At 35.7% G+C, this 16,402-nt stretch overlaps 1 protein-coding gene across 1 annotated transcript; it reads left to right on the top strand.

The window, feature by feature from the left end:
- Positions 1 to 5,423: 5,423 nt before the first annotated feature.
- LOC135746757 (uncharacterized) lies at positions 5,424 to 16,399 on the top strand. The gene is made up of 14 exons (XM_065265435.1): positions 5,424 to 6,084; positions 6,248 to 6,372; positions 6,659 to 6,691; positions 6,821 to 6,910; positions 7,074 to 7,145; positions 7,814 to 7,902; positions 8,663 to 8,765; positions 9,126 to 9,231; positions 11,883 to 11,935; positions 13,406 to 13,475; positions 13,651 to 13,710; positions 13,811 to 13,870; positions 14,889 to 15,082; positions 16,270 to 16,399. Exons 1-13 carry the CDS (start codon positions 6,078 to 6,080, stop codon positions 14,930 to 14,932), a joined length of 912 nt encoding a protein of 303 aa, XP_065121507.1. The 5' UTR covers positions 5,424 to 6,077; the 3' UTR covers positions 14,933 to 15,082; positions 16,270 to 16,399.
- The last annotated feature ends 3 nt before the right edge of the window (positions 16,400 to 16,402 follow it).

Here is a 16,402-nt window from a genome sequence, read left to right as displayed (position 1 = left end):
ATCTCAAGTCATCTTATCATATATGTTTATTCTGTAACGCGACGATGCCTTCAGACCGTCATTTAAGTGTTGATCTCAGTCATCTTATCATATATATTTATTCTGTAACGCAACGATGCCTTCAGACCGTCATTTAAGTGTTGATCTCAGTCATCTTATCATATATATTTATTCTGCAACGCGACGATGCCTTCAGACCATCATTTAAGCGTTGATCTCAGTCATCTTATCATATATATTTATTCTGTAACGCGACGATGCCTTCAGACCATCATTTAAGTGTTGATATCAGTCATCTTATCATATATATTTATTCTGTACGCGACGATGCCTTCAGACCATCATTTAAGTGTTGATCTCAGTCATCTTATCATATATATTTATTCTGTAACGCGACGATGCCTTCAGACCATCATTTAAGTGTTGATCTCAAGTCATCCTATCATATATATTTATTCTGTACGCGACGATGCCTTCAGACCGTCATTTAAGTGTTGATCTCAAGTCATCTTATCATATATATTTATTCTGTACGCGACGATGCCTTCAGACCATCATTTAAGCGTTGATCTCAGTCATCTTATCATATATATTTATTCTGTAACGCGACGATGCCTTCAGACCATCATTTAAGTGTTGATCTCAAGTCATCTTATCATATATATTTATTCTGTAACGCGACGATGCCTTCAGACCATCATTTAAGTGTTGATCTCAAGTCATCTTATCATATATATTTATTCTGTAACGCAACGACGCCTTCAGACCATCATCTAAGTGTTGATCTCAGTCATCTTATCATATATATTTATTCTGTACGCGACGATGCCTTCAGACCATCATTTAAGTGTTGATCTCAAGTCATCCTATCATATATATTTATTCTGTACGCGACGATGCCTTCAGACCATCATTTAAGTGTTGATCTCAAGTCATCTTATCATATATATTTATTCTGTAACGCGACGATGCCTTCAGACCATCATTTAAGTGTTGATCTCAAGTCATCTTATCATATATGTTTATTCTGTAACGCGACGATGCCTTCAGACCGTCATTTAAGTGTTGATCTCAAGTCATCTTATCATATATATTTATTCTGTAACGCAACGATGCCTTCAGACCGTCATTTAAGTGTTGATCTCAGTCATCTTATCATATATATTTATTCTGCAACGCGACGATGCCTTCAGACCATCATTTAAGCGTTGATCTCAGTCATCTTATCATATATATTTATTCTGTAACGCAACGATGCCTTCAGACCGTCATTTAAGTGTTGATCTCAGTCATCTTATCATATATATTTATTCTGTAACGCAACGATGCCTTCAGACCGTCATTTAAGTGTTGATCTCAGTCATCTTATCATATATATTTATTCTGCAACGCGACGATGCCTTCAGACCATCATTTAAGCGTTGATCTCAGTCATCTTATCATATATATTTATTCTGTAACGCGACGATGCCTTCAGACCATCATTTAAGTGTTGATCTCAGTCATCTTATCATATATATTTATTCTGTAACGCGACGATGCCTTCAGACCATCATTTAAGTGTTGATCTCAAGTCATCTTATCATATATATTTATTCTGTAACGCAACGATGCCTTCAGACCGTCATTTAAGTGTTGATCTCAAGTCATCTTATCATATATATTTATTCTGCAACGCGACGATGCCTTCAGACCGTCATTTAAGTGGTGATCTCAAGTCATCTTATCATATATGTTTATTCTGTAACGCGACGACGCCTTCAGACCATCATCTAAGTGTTGATCTCAGTCATCTTATCATATATATTTATTCTGTACGCGACGACGCCTTCAGACCATCATTTAAGTGTTGATCTCAAGTCATCCTATCATATATATTTATTCTGTACGCGACGATGCCTTCAGACCATCATTTAAGTGTTGATCTCAGTCATCTTATCATATATATTTATTCTGTACGCGACGATGCCTTCAGACCATCATTTAAGCGTTGATCTCAGTCATCTTATCATATATATTTATTCTGTAACGCGACGATGCCTTCAGACCATCATTTAAGTGTTGATCTCAAGTCATCTTATCATATATGTTCATTCTGTAACGCGACGACGCCTTCAGACCATCATCTAAGTGTTGATCTCAGTCATCTTATCATATATATTTATTCTGTACGCGACGATGCCTTCAGACCATCATTTAAGTGTTGATCTCAAGTCATCCTATCATATATATTTATTCTGTACGCGACGATGCCTTCAGACCATCATTTAAGTGTTGATCTCAGTCATCTTATCATATATATTTATTCTGTAACGCAACGATGCCTTCAGACCGTCATTTAAGTGTTGATCTCAAGTCATCTTATCATATATGTTTATTCTGTAACGCGACGACGCCTTCAGACCATCATCTAAGTGTTGATCTCAGTCATCTTATCATATATATTTATTCTGTACGCGACGATGCCTTCAGACCATCATTTAAGTGTTGATCTCAAGTCATCCTATCATATATATTTATTCTGTACGCGACGATGCCTTCAGACCATCATTTAAGTGTTGATCTCAGTCATCTTATCATATATATTTATTCTGTACGCGACGATGCCTTCAGACCATCATTTAAGCGTTGATCTCAGTCATCTTATCATATATATTTATTCTGTAACGCGACGATGCCTTCAGACCATCATTTAAGTGTTGATCTCAAGTCATCTTATCATATATGTTCATTCTGTAACGCGACGACGCCTTCAGACCATCATTTAAGTGTTGATCTCAGTCATCTTATCATATATATTTATTCTGTAACGCGACGATGCCTTCAGACCATCATTTAAGTGTTGATCTCAAGTCATCTTATCATATATGTTCATTCTGTAACGCGACGACGCCTTCAGACCATCATTTAAGCGTTGATCTCAGTCATCTTATCATATATATTTATTCTGTAACGCGACGATGCCTTCAGACCGTCATTTAAGCGTTGATCTCAGTCATCTTATCATATATATTTATTCTGTAACGCAACGATGCCTTCAGACCATCATTTAAGTGTTGATCTCAAGTCATCTTATCATATATGTTCATTCTGTAACGCGACGACGCCTTCAGACCATCATTTAAGTGTTGATCTCAGTCATCTTATCATATATATTTATTCTGTAACGCGACGATGCCTTCAGACCATCATTTAAGTGTTGATCTCAAGTCATCTTATCATATATGTTCATTCTGTAACGCGACGACGCCTTCAGACCATCATTTAAGTGTTGATCTCAGTCATCTTATCATATATATTTATTCTGTAACGCGACGATGCCTTCAGACCATCATTTAAGTGTTGATCTCAAGTCATCCTATCATATATATTTATTCTGTACGCGACGATGCCTTCAGACCATCATTTAAGTGTTGATCTCAAGTCATCTTATCATATATATTTATTCTGTAACGCGACGATGCCTTCAGACCGTCATTTAAGTGTTGATCTCAAGTCATCTTATCATATATATTTATTCTGTACGCGACGATGCCTTCAGACCATCATTTAAGTGTTGATCTCAAGTCATCCTATCATATATATTTATTCTGTACGCGACGATGCCTTCAGACCATCATTTAAGTGTTGATCTCAAGTCATCTTATCATATATATTTATTCTGTAACGCGACGATGCCTTCAGACCGTCATTTAAGTGTTGATCTCAAGTCATCTTATCATATATATTTATTCTGTACGCGACGATGCCTTCAGACCATCATTTAAGCGTTGATTTCAGTCATCTTATCATATATATTTATTCTGTAACGCGACGATGCCTTCAGACCATCATTTAAGTGTTGATCTCAAGTCATCTTATCATATATATTTATTCTGTAACGCGACGATGCCTTCAGACCATCATTTAAGTGTTGATCTCAGTCATCTTATCATATATATTTATTCTGTAACGCGACGATGCCTTCAGACCATCATTTAAGTGTTGATCTCAAGTCATCTTATCATATATATTTATTCTGTAACGCGACGATGCCTTCAGACCATCATTTAAGTGTTGATCTCAGTCATCTTATCATATATATTTATTCTGTAACGCGACGATGCCTTCAGACCATCATTTAAGTGTTGATCTCAGTCATCTTATCATATATATTTATTCTGTAACGCGACGATGCCTTCAGACCATCATTTAAGTGTTGATCTCAAGTCATCTTATCATATATATTTATTCTGTAACGCGACGATGCCTTCAGACCATCATTTAAGTGTTGATCTCAGTCATCTTATCATATATATTTATTCTGTAACGCGACGATGCCTTCAGACCGTCATTTAAGCGTTGATCTCAGTCATCTTATCATATATATTTATTCTGTAACGCGACGATGCCTTCAGACCATCATCTAAGTGTTGATCTCAGTCATCTTATCATATATATTTATTCTGTAACGCGACGATGCCTTCAGACCATCATCTAAGTGTTGATCTCAGTCATCTTATCATATATGTTTATTCTGTAACGCGACGACGCCTTCAGACCATCATCTAAGTGTTGATCTCAGTCATCTTATCATATATATTTATTCTGTACGCGACGATGCCTTCAGACCATCATTTAAGTGTTGATCTCAAGTCATCTTATCATATATATTTATTCTGTAACGCGACGATGCCTTCAGACCGTCATTTAAGTGTTGATCTCAAGTCATCTTATCATATATATTTATTCTGTACGCGACGATGCCTTCAGACCATCATTTAAGTGTTGATCTCAAGTCATCCTATCATATATATTTATTCTGTACGCGACGATGCCTTCAGACCATCATTTAAGTGTTGATCTCAAGTCATCTTATCATATATATTTATTCTGTAACGCGACGATGCCTTCAGACCGTCATTTAAGTGTTGATCTCAAGTCATCTTATCATATATATTTATTCTGTACGCGACGATGCCTTCAGACCATCATTTAAGTGTTGATCTCAGTCATCTTATCATATATATTTATTCTGTAACGCGACGATGCCTTCAGACCATCATTTAAGTGTTGATCTCAGTCATCTTATCATATATATTTATTCTGTACGCGACGATGCCTTCAGACCATCATTTAAGTGTTGATCTCAAGTCATCTTATCATATATGTTTATTCTGTAACGCGACGATGCCTTCAGACCATCATTTAAGTGTTGATCTCAGTCATCTTATCATATATATTTATTCTGTACGCGACGATGCCTTCAGACCATCATTTAAGTGTTGATCTCAAGTCATCTTATCATATATGTTTATTCTGTAACGCGACGACGCCTTCAGACCATCATTTAAGTGTTGATCTCAGTCATCTTATCATATATGTTTATTCTGTAACGCGACGACGCCTTCAGACCATCATTTAAGTGTTGATCTCAGTCATCTTATCATATATATTTATTCTGTAACGCGACGATGCCTTCAGACCGTCATTTAAGTGTTGATCTCAAGTCATCATATTGTATTTATTCTGTTGTAAGACATTGACCATTATTTTCATCTGATGTGTGGTAGTGAGCCAATATGACATACGACGGTATATATGGTATGTCTCAAATCTGCACAGTTGTCTGTAGCAGTTGTCAGAGTCATTTATATGACATCTCATTAGAAAGGGTGTGATATAGACCGTTTCAAAATATGTAAACATCACTGGTCCAGAAGCACTTCCTGTTTCAGGTTTTTAACACTAGATAAACGTTGGGATAAAATAAACCAACAGAACATATAGAACTGAATTAACTGAAGTTAAACAACCATCTTAAATATAATAATGATATATGTGAAATAAACAAAAATACTGTCACAAACTGTAACAGGAAGTGTTTCTGGACCAGTGTTGTTTACATCTTTTGAAATGGTCTATACATGATTTAGATTTTAAATACCATGGTTGTTCTGCCTTTTTAAATAACATAAATTAAAATTTAATAGTGTCATAGAATGGTGTCAAGAGTATAACTACTGTATCAATGAAACATGATCTAAATTCTTGCTTCTGTGTATAAAGGACAGCAAGTGGAAATAAGAGTTGAGAGAATGGAAGGTATAATTTTACGTTACTATAATTTTACAGAATTTATTTTTTAACATGTTTTAATTCCAACAAAGTGCATTTCTCTCTAGCTAACACATGCTGTTGCAGTGTTAAGTCATATGTTCAGTTTGTGCTTTCAGAAGTTAGTCATCTTTAAATTTGTTCTTTGTAGATGTTGAAGTATTAAAACGTTTGAAAATGAAGAGGCCAACATTCAAAGTTGGAAGTGTTGGGCCATATAACATCCAAATAAATAGTTTGACCACTTTAGTGGAAGACGACAAAGTTTCTGATGAGGTAAGGTAATATTTTTATAGTAAGGCTATGGAAATACTTTGAACACTAATATTTCACCATCAAATTCTGCATGTGATTCACAAAGAGACAGAGATCAAATAAAATCTACAGTTTTATCTATTTTATTGGCTTGCCAGATGCCACAATGGTTCAGGCTACAAGACTGCTGATAAATGTCTCATAGTATTTATCTGTGACAGTGACTGGTCAAAGATATTGAGCATTGCCGTTTTCAAGTATTTAGCAGTCAGATTCTTTTACCTTATCTTGTTACTTGAAATTTCAGGTCATGGATTCCATATGTGATGTTCTAAGCAGGGTAAGCTTAATTTATAAATACTTAACTGGCATCTATAAATACTTTACTGTTAACAATATGTAAAGAAATGTAACTTTCACCTCTGTTGAAATGCAATACAAAGTACATTGTTCCTCTACCTGAATTTAGATTCGCCCAGGTGTTGTACATATAAATTCTCAGGCACTAACCAAAATATTGGATGGGTCCAAAAGGGCAAAAAGCCACTATTTTGTCAAGGTATGACTCAATGGTTTTGTAACTGACCTGCATCTTTTATACAAAGAATATCTGCTAGGTTTCAGTGAGCTTGACTCAATTAGAATTACTGTATAAGATTGACTGTATAAAAATTGTTAGAGGTGCTGTTTAATTCATTTTCTTTTCTGTTTTCTCTTAATAGAATAACATTTTTGAGGGGACAACAGAGGTGTTTGGCCCTTATCTCGAGGGTGGTAATCACTGGACATTTTTTGTGAGTCGTACCATTTTAAAGATAAAACATTCTCACTTGTGGGTTCCAGTTTGTTCTTGTCTTGAAAAAATATTCAAAAAATTTTTTTTGTCAATTTACCACTGCCTGTTGTGAAAATCTTGTAGGTAAAAATATTGCTGAAGGACAACATAAAACCAGGACACAGGACAATTAACAAATCTGACAAAAATGCCCACTAACGTTAGTAGTCAACCAAGTTGGATTTCTTAAATTTGCAGTATGTGTTAAAGCTGCAGTGATTTGGCAGAAAAAGTCACTATGCGCACACAAGCAGTGGAGAGCTACCTGTAGGGCTAAATTCAAGGCTTCACTTTCCCTATTTCAAAAAAACAACTATTCACCTTAATATGCATCTGAAAGAAAAGTTAACTACAGTTACAGAAAGCAACAGTTCACACCATCTTTGGTGAAGCTGCGAAATTTTACAGACAATGTTCATTACATTACATGCTGATCTTAAGAAAATGAAAGGCTGGCACTCTGCACATAAGCTGTGTGATCATGTAATCTGGTATAACTGTCTGATGATATGAGGTTTTGAGCTATGGAACTCAGGATTTAGAACATGTCTAAGCCATAAATCAAAAGCTAATAATTGAAGTGTCTGGTTATGTATGGCTATTATAACTTGAGTTATTCTGTTTTAGCATTGCAATGTTGACAAAAGATGTATCACTTACTTTAACTCCTTTGGAGAGATGGAGTGGCAGTGCCAAGCAATTGCCCAACACTGGTGGTATGTATTATTCATTGTTTTGCTATATGGACCAATTTAAGGCTATTTTAAGAACCAAAATAAATTGACAGTAAACGCTTTTCTTAAATAGCACTCTGGATTACTTAATTCTGATTGGCCAGTTCTTTTTTCAGATACCAATTTTTTGAAACTAATAACACTGGTTCATCCATTTACTGTGAGTCATCTCATCTTGTAATGTAAATATGCCTAATTAATAACATCTTCGATTATATTTACAGATTAAACCAAATGCATGTCCAACTTGTTTGAAGTTGAACTTTGACCTTGAATATGTCTTGGTTTAAAGGGATAGTTCACCCAAAATATGAAGGTTCTGTCATAATTTACACAAACAGGTTTTGAACAACATGAGCGTCTGATAGCAACCATTGACTTTTTATAGTATTTTCTCCACTTGCAAAATAAGCCCCTTACAGATATACCCTTTCAGAATGATAAAATTTGTCTGTTGTCTTCTCTTTGAAGTTCATACCACCCTGTTGTGGTTTATATTGCAATAATAAATGGCTGCTGGTACATTATCCATTACTTAACCTTATGTTGCCTCTTTAATTTCCATCTTCCATCGGTCCTTGGCCTTTATTGTTTTGTTTCCCAGAGGGATCCTTACAGATAAAAAAAATCCTTCATACAAAGAAACTTTGAGTCTGATTTAACATTACTGTACAACTGCTGATATGTGAGTTGTACAAGACATTGTCTCTTAATGTTTTAATTAATTTGTTGTTGATTACAGTGATTTTGCCACTGCAAGGGGAGTTCAAGGAGAGTGGGTCCTCAAAACTACAAAACACAGTTTGCAAACAGACTCTGTCTCATGTGGTGTCCACACACTTGCAGTAAGTTCATTTCTATTGCCAAGATCAGGACCTTGTGTTAGGTTGCAGATGCTTAACATTACTTGATGTATATGTGATGGCCAGTGTCTAGATCTCTTTTTTTTTACAGTTCTTTATTTAGGTTATTTATAAGAGGCCATTTAAATATGTTTTGTGTTATAACTTTAATTACCTTTTTGCAAATGTTAAAAAGTCTAAATTAAAATTATATTGTAATGACATATGGGTGTGGCTTTAAAATTGTAACCCATTTCACACATTCTTTCATTACTGTTACATTAAGTGCCAATAATTTGGTGACCAGACCAATATATATATTTCATTCTTATTGTTTTAAAATATGTTTTGTCTGTCTTAAAGTTTGCCACAGAATTTATAAAGTCTGGTGGTTGCATTACCTCCTTCCAGTGCCCTGCAATACAACAGGAGAGAACGCGCCTTGCCTTGCTTTTGTACCGGTCTTTAGGTATGTGCCCCATAAATGTAATCATAAGTAAATAAATTTAAGTTCAGAATTTTACTTTTATATTTCTATTTTTCACTCATCAACAATGTTGTTGAAGGTAATAAGGGTACTGGATACCCAGTTCCTCCTTTGTTAGCTTCAAAAGCACAGTAACGGCCCACTGTAAAAAGCATTTAAATCATAATAAAAAGTGCATCAGAAACAAACGGCTTTACTTTGCATGGAATAAGTTACCCAGATAGCATGCAACCATTGAAACAATGTTGAAAACCGGTGATTTGTCAATGTTAATACCGTTGAATCAATATCACGTTTGCACCCTCCATTAATATTGAAAAAATATTGAAATGTCAACAAATCACCATTATCGTGATCAGTGTTTGCTTTAGTTGCGCACTTGACTCTTGTGTTTTAATGGTAAGTTTTCTTTGGCTGCTGAAGCAGTGATTTAAAATACATCTGCTATTGTGAAGAAAACAAAGATCTAATGTTATTAAGTAGTTTAATTCTTGTAGATATACCTAAATAATATTAATGAAATACTGTTAAAGATGTGTAAGAAATGGATTTTACAGTACTCGTTGGAAGCAGGGTCAGGTCTGTTATGTTGAGAATTATAAAAACACATTAAGAAGATCAAGCTACTGAATCTATCTCTGACATCATGAATCGGTCTATGAATCTCATCAATGGTGACAATCAACAAAAGAAAGCTTCATGCTGCAATGCATGCTGGGGATTATCGTAGTACTAAACTAATTTATGACTCCCAGCATGCATTGCTGTTGATCGTTTTATCTGAATTTGTTTGATGATTGTCACCATTGTTGAGATTTGTAGGATGAGTAATGATGTCTGAATGTGTCAGCATTTTTTCTGTTTGACTAGTCACAGTGTATTTACAAACCAAAACAATTATAATTGTCAAAAATGGATCAACATAATCATGTTAAGCAGCTCAATTTTATATCATCTTCACAAAAAGCAATCAGTTTCAACTGAACTTTGAAACACATCTTTCTTTACCAATGCACACGTGTTTCTACATAAACACATACAAACACTAAAAAAGAAAAGAACAAAATTAACTTAGTTAACGTCAAGAGTCTTAGGGCCCTCTTTTAACGATCTAAGCGCATTGTCTAAAGCGCACAGCACAACGTCTAAATGGGCGTGTCCGAATTCACTTTTGCTAATTTAACGACGGGAAAAATGGTTTGTGCGCCGAGCGCATGGTCGAAAAGGGTAGGTCCTATTGTAATGGGAGTATTTTGGGCGTAACATGCAATAAACCAATGAGAGTCACAGCTCTCATCCCCTTTAAAAGCCTGTTGTGCTGGCGCTATGTCTAATCCCTATTTAGATGACGGACTTCGTAAACTGAAAAACTAAGCGGAGGAAGAAGATCCCCAGTTTAAGATTAATGTTAAATAATTGTGTTGTTTTTCACTTGTATTGAAATTGTTATTTTTTATTTAAAACCTTTAAAAATTGTTTTCTTTTAGTCATGGAAGTAAAAAAGCAGGCTTTTAATTGCTTTAAATGTATGGCTGTCCAATATCATAAAAAAATTATTTACACGTATGTAAGATAAGGTTTGTACTCTAAAAATACTTTATTTGTAACAAACAGGAGATAAAGAATTTACAAACGGCTCTCCAGCAGGTTCAGCACTTGGACAGCGTTTTTTTAGCAAAGAGTTTTTTTATTGCTTAAAAATGTTTCTCATCTCACCATATTCACAGGTCATCATATACAATAAATCCGTGAGGTAGCATTAAAAAAAAACATTTAAAAAACAGATGCATTTGTTTAAAGCAAAGCATTTATTTACTTACCAGGCTACAGGTGAAGCAGCTCTTCTAATGTCTCATAATTGGTCCTCATTTATGTCCAAGAGACTGAATAATAATCTTTTACATTCAATCCTTTAATGTTTCATATTTAAAAGCGTTTTTGTGCTGCTTCGCATTCATGTAATATGTGATAATGAAACCCGCGTTGTCCTCCCATTTATAGGGGCATATTACTAATGCGCTCTTTAAATAACAAAAAAAACATATTGCGCCATTGACTGTAGACTTTAGAGCAGGTTTTTGTTGGTCAATGGCGTAGTCTATTTTAGTTGCCTCAAAAATAGCAACGCGCCAACAATGCGCCTGAACACACCTCGTTTTCAGACCAGAACGCCCATGGGCGCAAATGCATTTGCTATTTAAACAACGTGGCGCTAAACGTGAAATTTTTAATTGCGCAGGGTGGAAACTAGCGAAAGACACTTGCGTTGCGCATTGCGCAAGGTGTAAGAGAGCCCAATGACCCAACTAAAGCAAACACGGATCACAATAATGGTAATTTGTTGACATTTCAATATTTTTTCAATAGTAATGGAGGGTGCAAACGTGATATTGATTCAATGGTATTAACATTGACAAATCAACAATTTTTAACATTGTTTCAATGGTTGCATGCTATCTTGGTACACACTTAGTAGTCAGATTACTTAACTGCAAAAAGTGGATATTCGATATGAAGCATATCATGAGGAAAAAAACTAGTCAAAATTAGAAATGGGATAAGGGATGAAATAAGCATTTTTAATAAGCATAAAAAGACAAAGAAATATTGACTGTGAATTTTCATATTTCCAGACCGAACCAAAACATGTGGAATTTGTTCCAAAAATGTGTTGGGGAGAAAAAGAGTAAGTCATGTTTTCACATTCTCTGGCATTCATTATCATCAGATTCTGTGGCTGGCATTCATTATTGAAAATGCGCAAAATGCATATAAAAATATACACACATACATGAAAACATACACACTGGGCACAGTAAACTTTCATATTCTTGTTTTAACTGTGCATTTAAATTTGACATACAGGCACAAATATAGACAAAGGTTTTGGGATACCCACTTCTATTGAACAGGTTTGAGTAACACAAATCTTAGTGCTATAGCATATAATGATATCCTAGAGCAGGGGTCTTTAGTGTTTTTCGGGGAAGAGACACCTTAGATGAGAGAGGCATGGAGCAGGAACCCTCTGATACTAAATGCTTTATCGTATTAGGCACAATGCAAAGTGGAGTAAAGTACAATTACTGACCAATCAGAATCAAGGACTGGAACTTAATTTTATATCGTTTTATAAATATAAACAACATAGTATGGCTGTGTGACAATATGGTTTAAAGGTCACATTCTTCATTAACCCATTTTTTAACCCTAGTTAGTGTGTAATTTTGCTATAATAGCATAAATAATAGCTGTAAAATGATGAAGCTCAAAGTCCACTGCCAGGCGATATATTTTCTTTAATAGAATTCCCCTTTCAAAGCCTACAGCGAACGGTCGGTTTGGAGTACAGCCCTCTACTTCCTGCTTTGACATCAGTAAAACGTTTTTTTTACTAAACTCCGCCCATAGGATGCTCCTGTCGAATCACAACACAACTAAACAAACTACACAATCAGGGGCCTTAAAGAACAAGGAAGACATCAGCTCGTTTTTAGGACAGTGAAAACAGGCGCTATACAGATAAGTAAATTGTGTGAAAAATACTGCTTTTTTTACACGCAAAACATGAACACGTTATATTGCCCACTATAAACACAATCAAAGCTTCAAAAACACAGAAAGAACATGAGCTTTAAGACAGCACATTAGCACCATTATCCTGTTTTTTTTTAGGCAGAGCAACTTTTCCATTCCAGCATGACAATTCCCAAAGCAAGGTTCAAAAATAAATTATTGATTTAGTCTGGTGTGGAAGAACTTGACTGGTCTGCATAAAGCCCAGACCAAAACCTAGCTGAACACCTGACTTGCAAGGTCTGAGCCAAACTGGAGATTTCAAATTGCCCTTCTCTTGGTGTGTTTATATGTGTATAGTTTATGGACTGTGGAACAAAACCACATACTGTAATACCCAGAGTAAACCAATGCTGACACAGGGAGAACATGTAAACTTCACACAGAAAGACCTCCTGACTCACCCAGGGATCTTCTTGCTGTAAGAAAGCTGAGCTCTGTGTGGGATGATCACTGTGTGTCCCAAACATCTTAATTAGATGGGGCATCCCAATACTTGTCTAAAGTGTTTGTATGTATGTATGTATGTATGTGATTTACACACCTACTGTATATGATTTCTATGTATATTGTTTCACAGGCAACATGCACCTGTGGGGCAGTGCTGCATTTACAGTGTGCAGCCACACCTGTGTGCTACATATGCCAAGGTACTATATTGATGCAGTCTCATCACCCAGGCACATATGTTATATAATCTCCTTCACCCTGCCCAGCCAAGCAAAAAATCTTAATTTTCTGTTTGACAGATAAATAGTTATGATTATGAACAAGTGTGCTGTTGCTTGACACCACAGATTTTGTGTTTTGTATTATTGTGTTCAGATGACAGCAACTCGTTATCCCAGATCTCTTTGCCTACAGCAGCCACGTCAGCGCTCCTGGGTAACTTTTTTATTTACTGGTTAGATTTTTTATCAGTCGTGCAAAGGTTTCTTTTAGATAATCTCAGACATGTTTATATCTTGTGTTATTTTTAACACAGCTGACACTGACCTGGTAGAACAATTCTCTAGATCTGCAGAATGCTCTGCACTTCAACAGGGTAACTGTTCAAATTCTTTCATTTTTTGAGTTAACTAAACTTCCCATGTACTCTCTTCTAGTCACTTCTCCTGGGACAGACAACTTTCATGTTGTTCTGCTTTGGGGACCCATGGTTTTACAGGAAGTAATTATTATTAAAATATTTTTCATCGCTAGGGTAGGGTTAGGTTTGTGGCTCCAGGAAGGAGGTAAAGTTAAGGGTTTTGTTTATAAACAGTTTCCCCTGAGGCAAAATGGCTTGAAAATAGGTTGGACTTGGGGATATACATTTTAATTCAATTGATAATCCTTGATAATTCAATACCATTTTCATTGTATTTATCTCTATTCATATGAGATGTCTGGACATCTCCAGTAACTTGTAGTAATTAGGAAGGAAGTTTAGGATCTTAATACTGTGTTATTTAAACTCCAATGAAGTGGTGAAAATGTTTTTTCTCGTAAATACATTGTTGTAGACATGACACTTCAACATGTATTCTGACATATTTTTGCACAGAAGAAACAGTTATGGCCATGTTGGGCACCATAGGAATACCTATGGCTTGTTGCACTGAGGAAGAGATGGAAGAGGAGGACAAGGAAGAAAAGAAGCATGAGCAAGACAACCAAGAAAGACATAGGGAAGATGAGGGAAAGGTGGAGAAAGAAAAGAAAGTGTACAAAGTTTTAGGGAGGCTAACGTCACAAAGAAAGTGTTACGAGGTAGATGAAGATGAGTTGAGGAGGAGGGTCAAAGGAGAAAACATGTCCACAAACATGTTTCGAATGTTAATAAGGGTTTGTATTTCTGTTATATACATGCATTTAAGTATAAAGCACAAAAGTTTTAACGTCAAATTATAGGTCTAAGACTGCCATGTTTTTGTGGTTTAATAGATGTGTAGCAACTTTTCTTAAATCAAAACTCTTAGCTACTCTCCCCTTAATAGTTTGGTCATACGCAATATGGCACATTGTATTTCGACAGCCTGCTTTCATTCTTTAAATCTGGGACACTTCTTCTTCAAACATAGGTCAACAAAAAGGATGTTCCACCCAATGTATTGCAGCAGCCTAGAAAGGCAAAGACAAAGGTGACAATATTCAGCACCTTAACAGAGGGAGAGGCAGAAGACCTTGCCAAAGGCTTTGGCATGGCATTGGCTAAACATGTGCCCAAAGAGAAGCTACTTACTGGGATACCTGAAGACGACATTCCAGCAACGCTGTGAGTGTCTTATCTCTTACTTTCTCACACAGGTGCATTAATGCAGTGCTTCCCAATCCTGCTCCTTGAGTACCCCCTCACAGAAAGTTTTAGATGTCTTCTTATTTAACACACCTGATTCAACTCTTCAGCCTCCTTCCAGACTGGTTAACATGTCTCCCTAACAAGCTGATGAGTTGAATCAGGTGTGTTAAATAATGAGACATCTAAAACATTCCGGGAGGGGGTACTTGAGAACCACGATTGGGAAACACTGCATTAAAGGGATAGTTCACCCAAAAACTCTTGTCATCTTTTACTCACCCTTATGTTGTTCTACACTTGTATGAGTATATTTTTTTTCAGATGAACACAGAAGATATTTTGATAAAGGATTGTAAGCACACAGTTGACGGTACACATTAAAGTCGACATGAAACAGAAGTAGTGATTCTTATTTTCCCTGTGGTGATTTATATCCGAGTGAAACAGCTTCTATAAAAAAAGGTTATCTGGGACTTAAATTCTTCCATTGAGAATTTATTGAATTGTTTTAAGTTTGGTCATGTTCCTAATTGCTAATCACTGTTATCTTTTTCTGGACCCCGCCCACCTGTCATACCGTATGACCGGAAGTAAAGAGAGCTCAGTTTGAGGAGAGGAGATTTGTGTTTTTGATTTAAAGATTATGAGGGCACATGAATTTAAAATTATGAAGCTCACAGATAAGTGTTTTGTAAAAAAAACCCACAAAATTTCAAAACAAATTTCACACTTTCATTGCGACTTTAACAACAACAACAATACTATGGAAATCAATTGGTATTGTCAACTGTGTGCTTGCCATCATTTATCCATATCTTTTTTGAGTAAACAGAATAAACTCATATAGAGCAACATGATGGTAAATGATTAAGTGTTTTTGGAAAAACTATACCTTTAAACTTGGGTCAAAGGGTTTTGATGGATTCACCTTTCTCTTGTTCAGGTTTTATTTAAAATAATTTGATAGCATGTGTCTATTGATGGTAACTGTCAATAATAACAGTAACAGTGCACAGTTTAACACTTTATTCACGGTTTATAAATGTTACCACCATACATGGTTGTTGTTTGTGTAAGTAATATATATGTAAACAAAAATGCCTTATTTTGCCATTACGGTGATTGAATGATTACTTGAGTAACATGAGCATCTTTATTTGCAGGCGAAGCATTGAAAGAATGAAGATTAACATGCAAAACCTAGGACCTGAATCTGAGTTGGATTTGGCCACTCACCGCTTTGGGCCCACAGCAGCTGATGTTTTCTTTTCTTTTTTAGAGGACTCTTTAAAAACC

The sequence above is a fragment of the Paramisgurnus dabryanus genome, chromosome 4 (genome assembly GCF_030506205.2).
Source record: "Paramisgurnus dabryanus chromosome 4, PD_genome_1.1, whole genome shotgun sequence".
Lineage (NCBI taxonomy): Eukaryota > Metazoa > Chordata > Actinopteri > Cypriniformes > Cobitidae > Paramisgurnus > Paramisgurnus dabryanus.
Note: the sequence above shows the minus strand (reverse complement) of the source record. Positions and strands in the feature narration are given on the sequence as shown.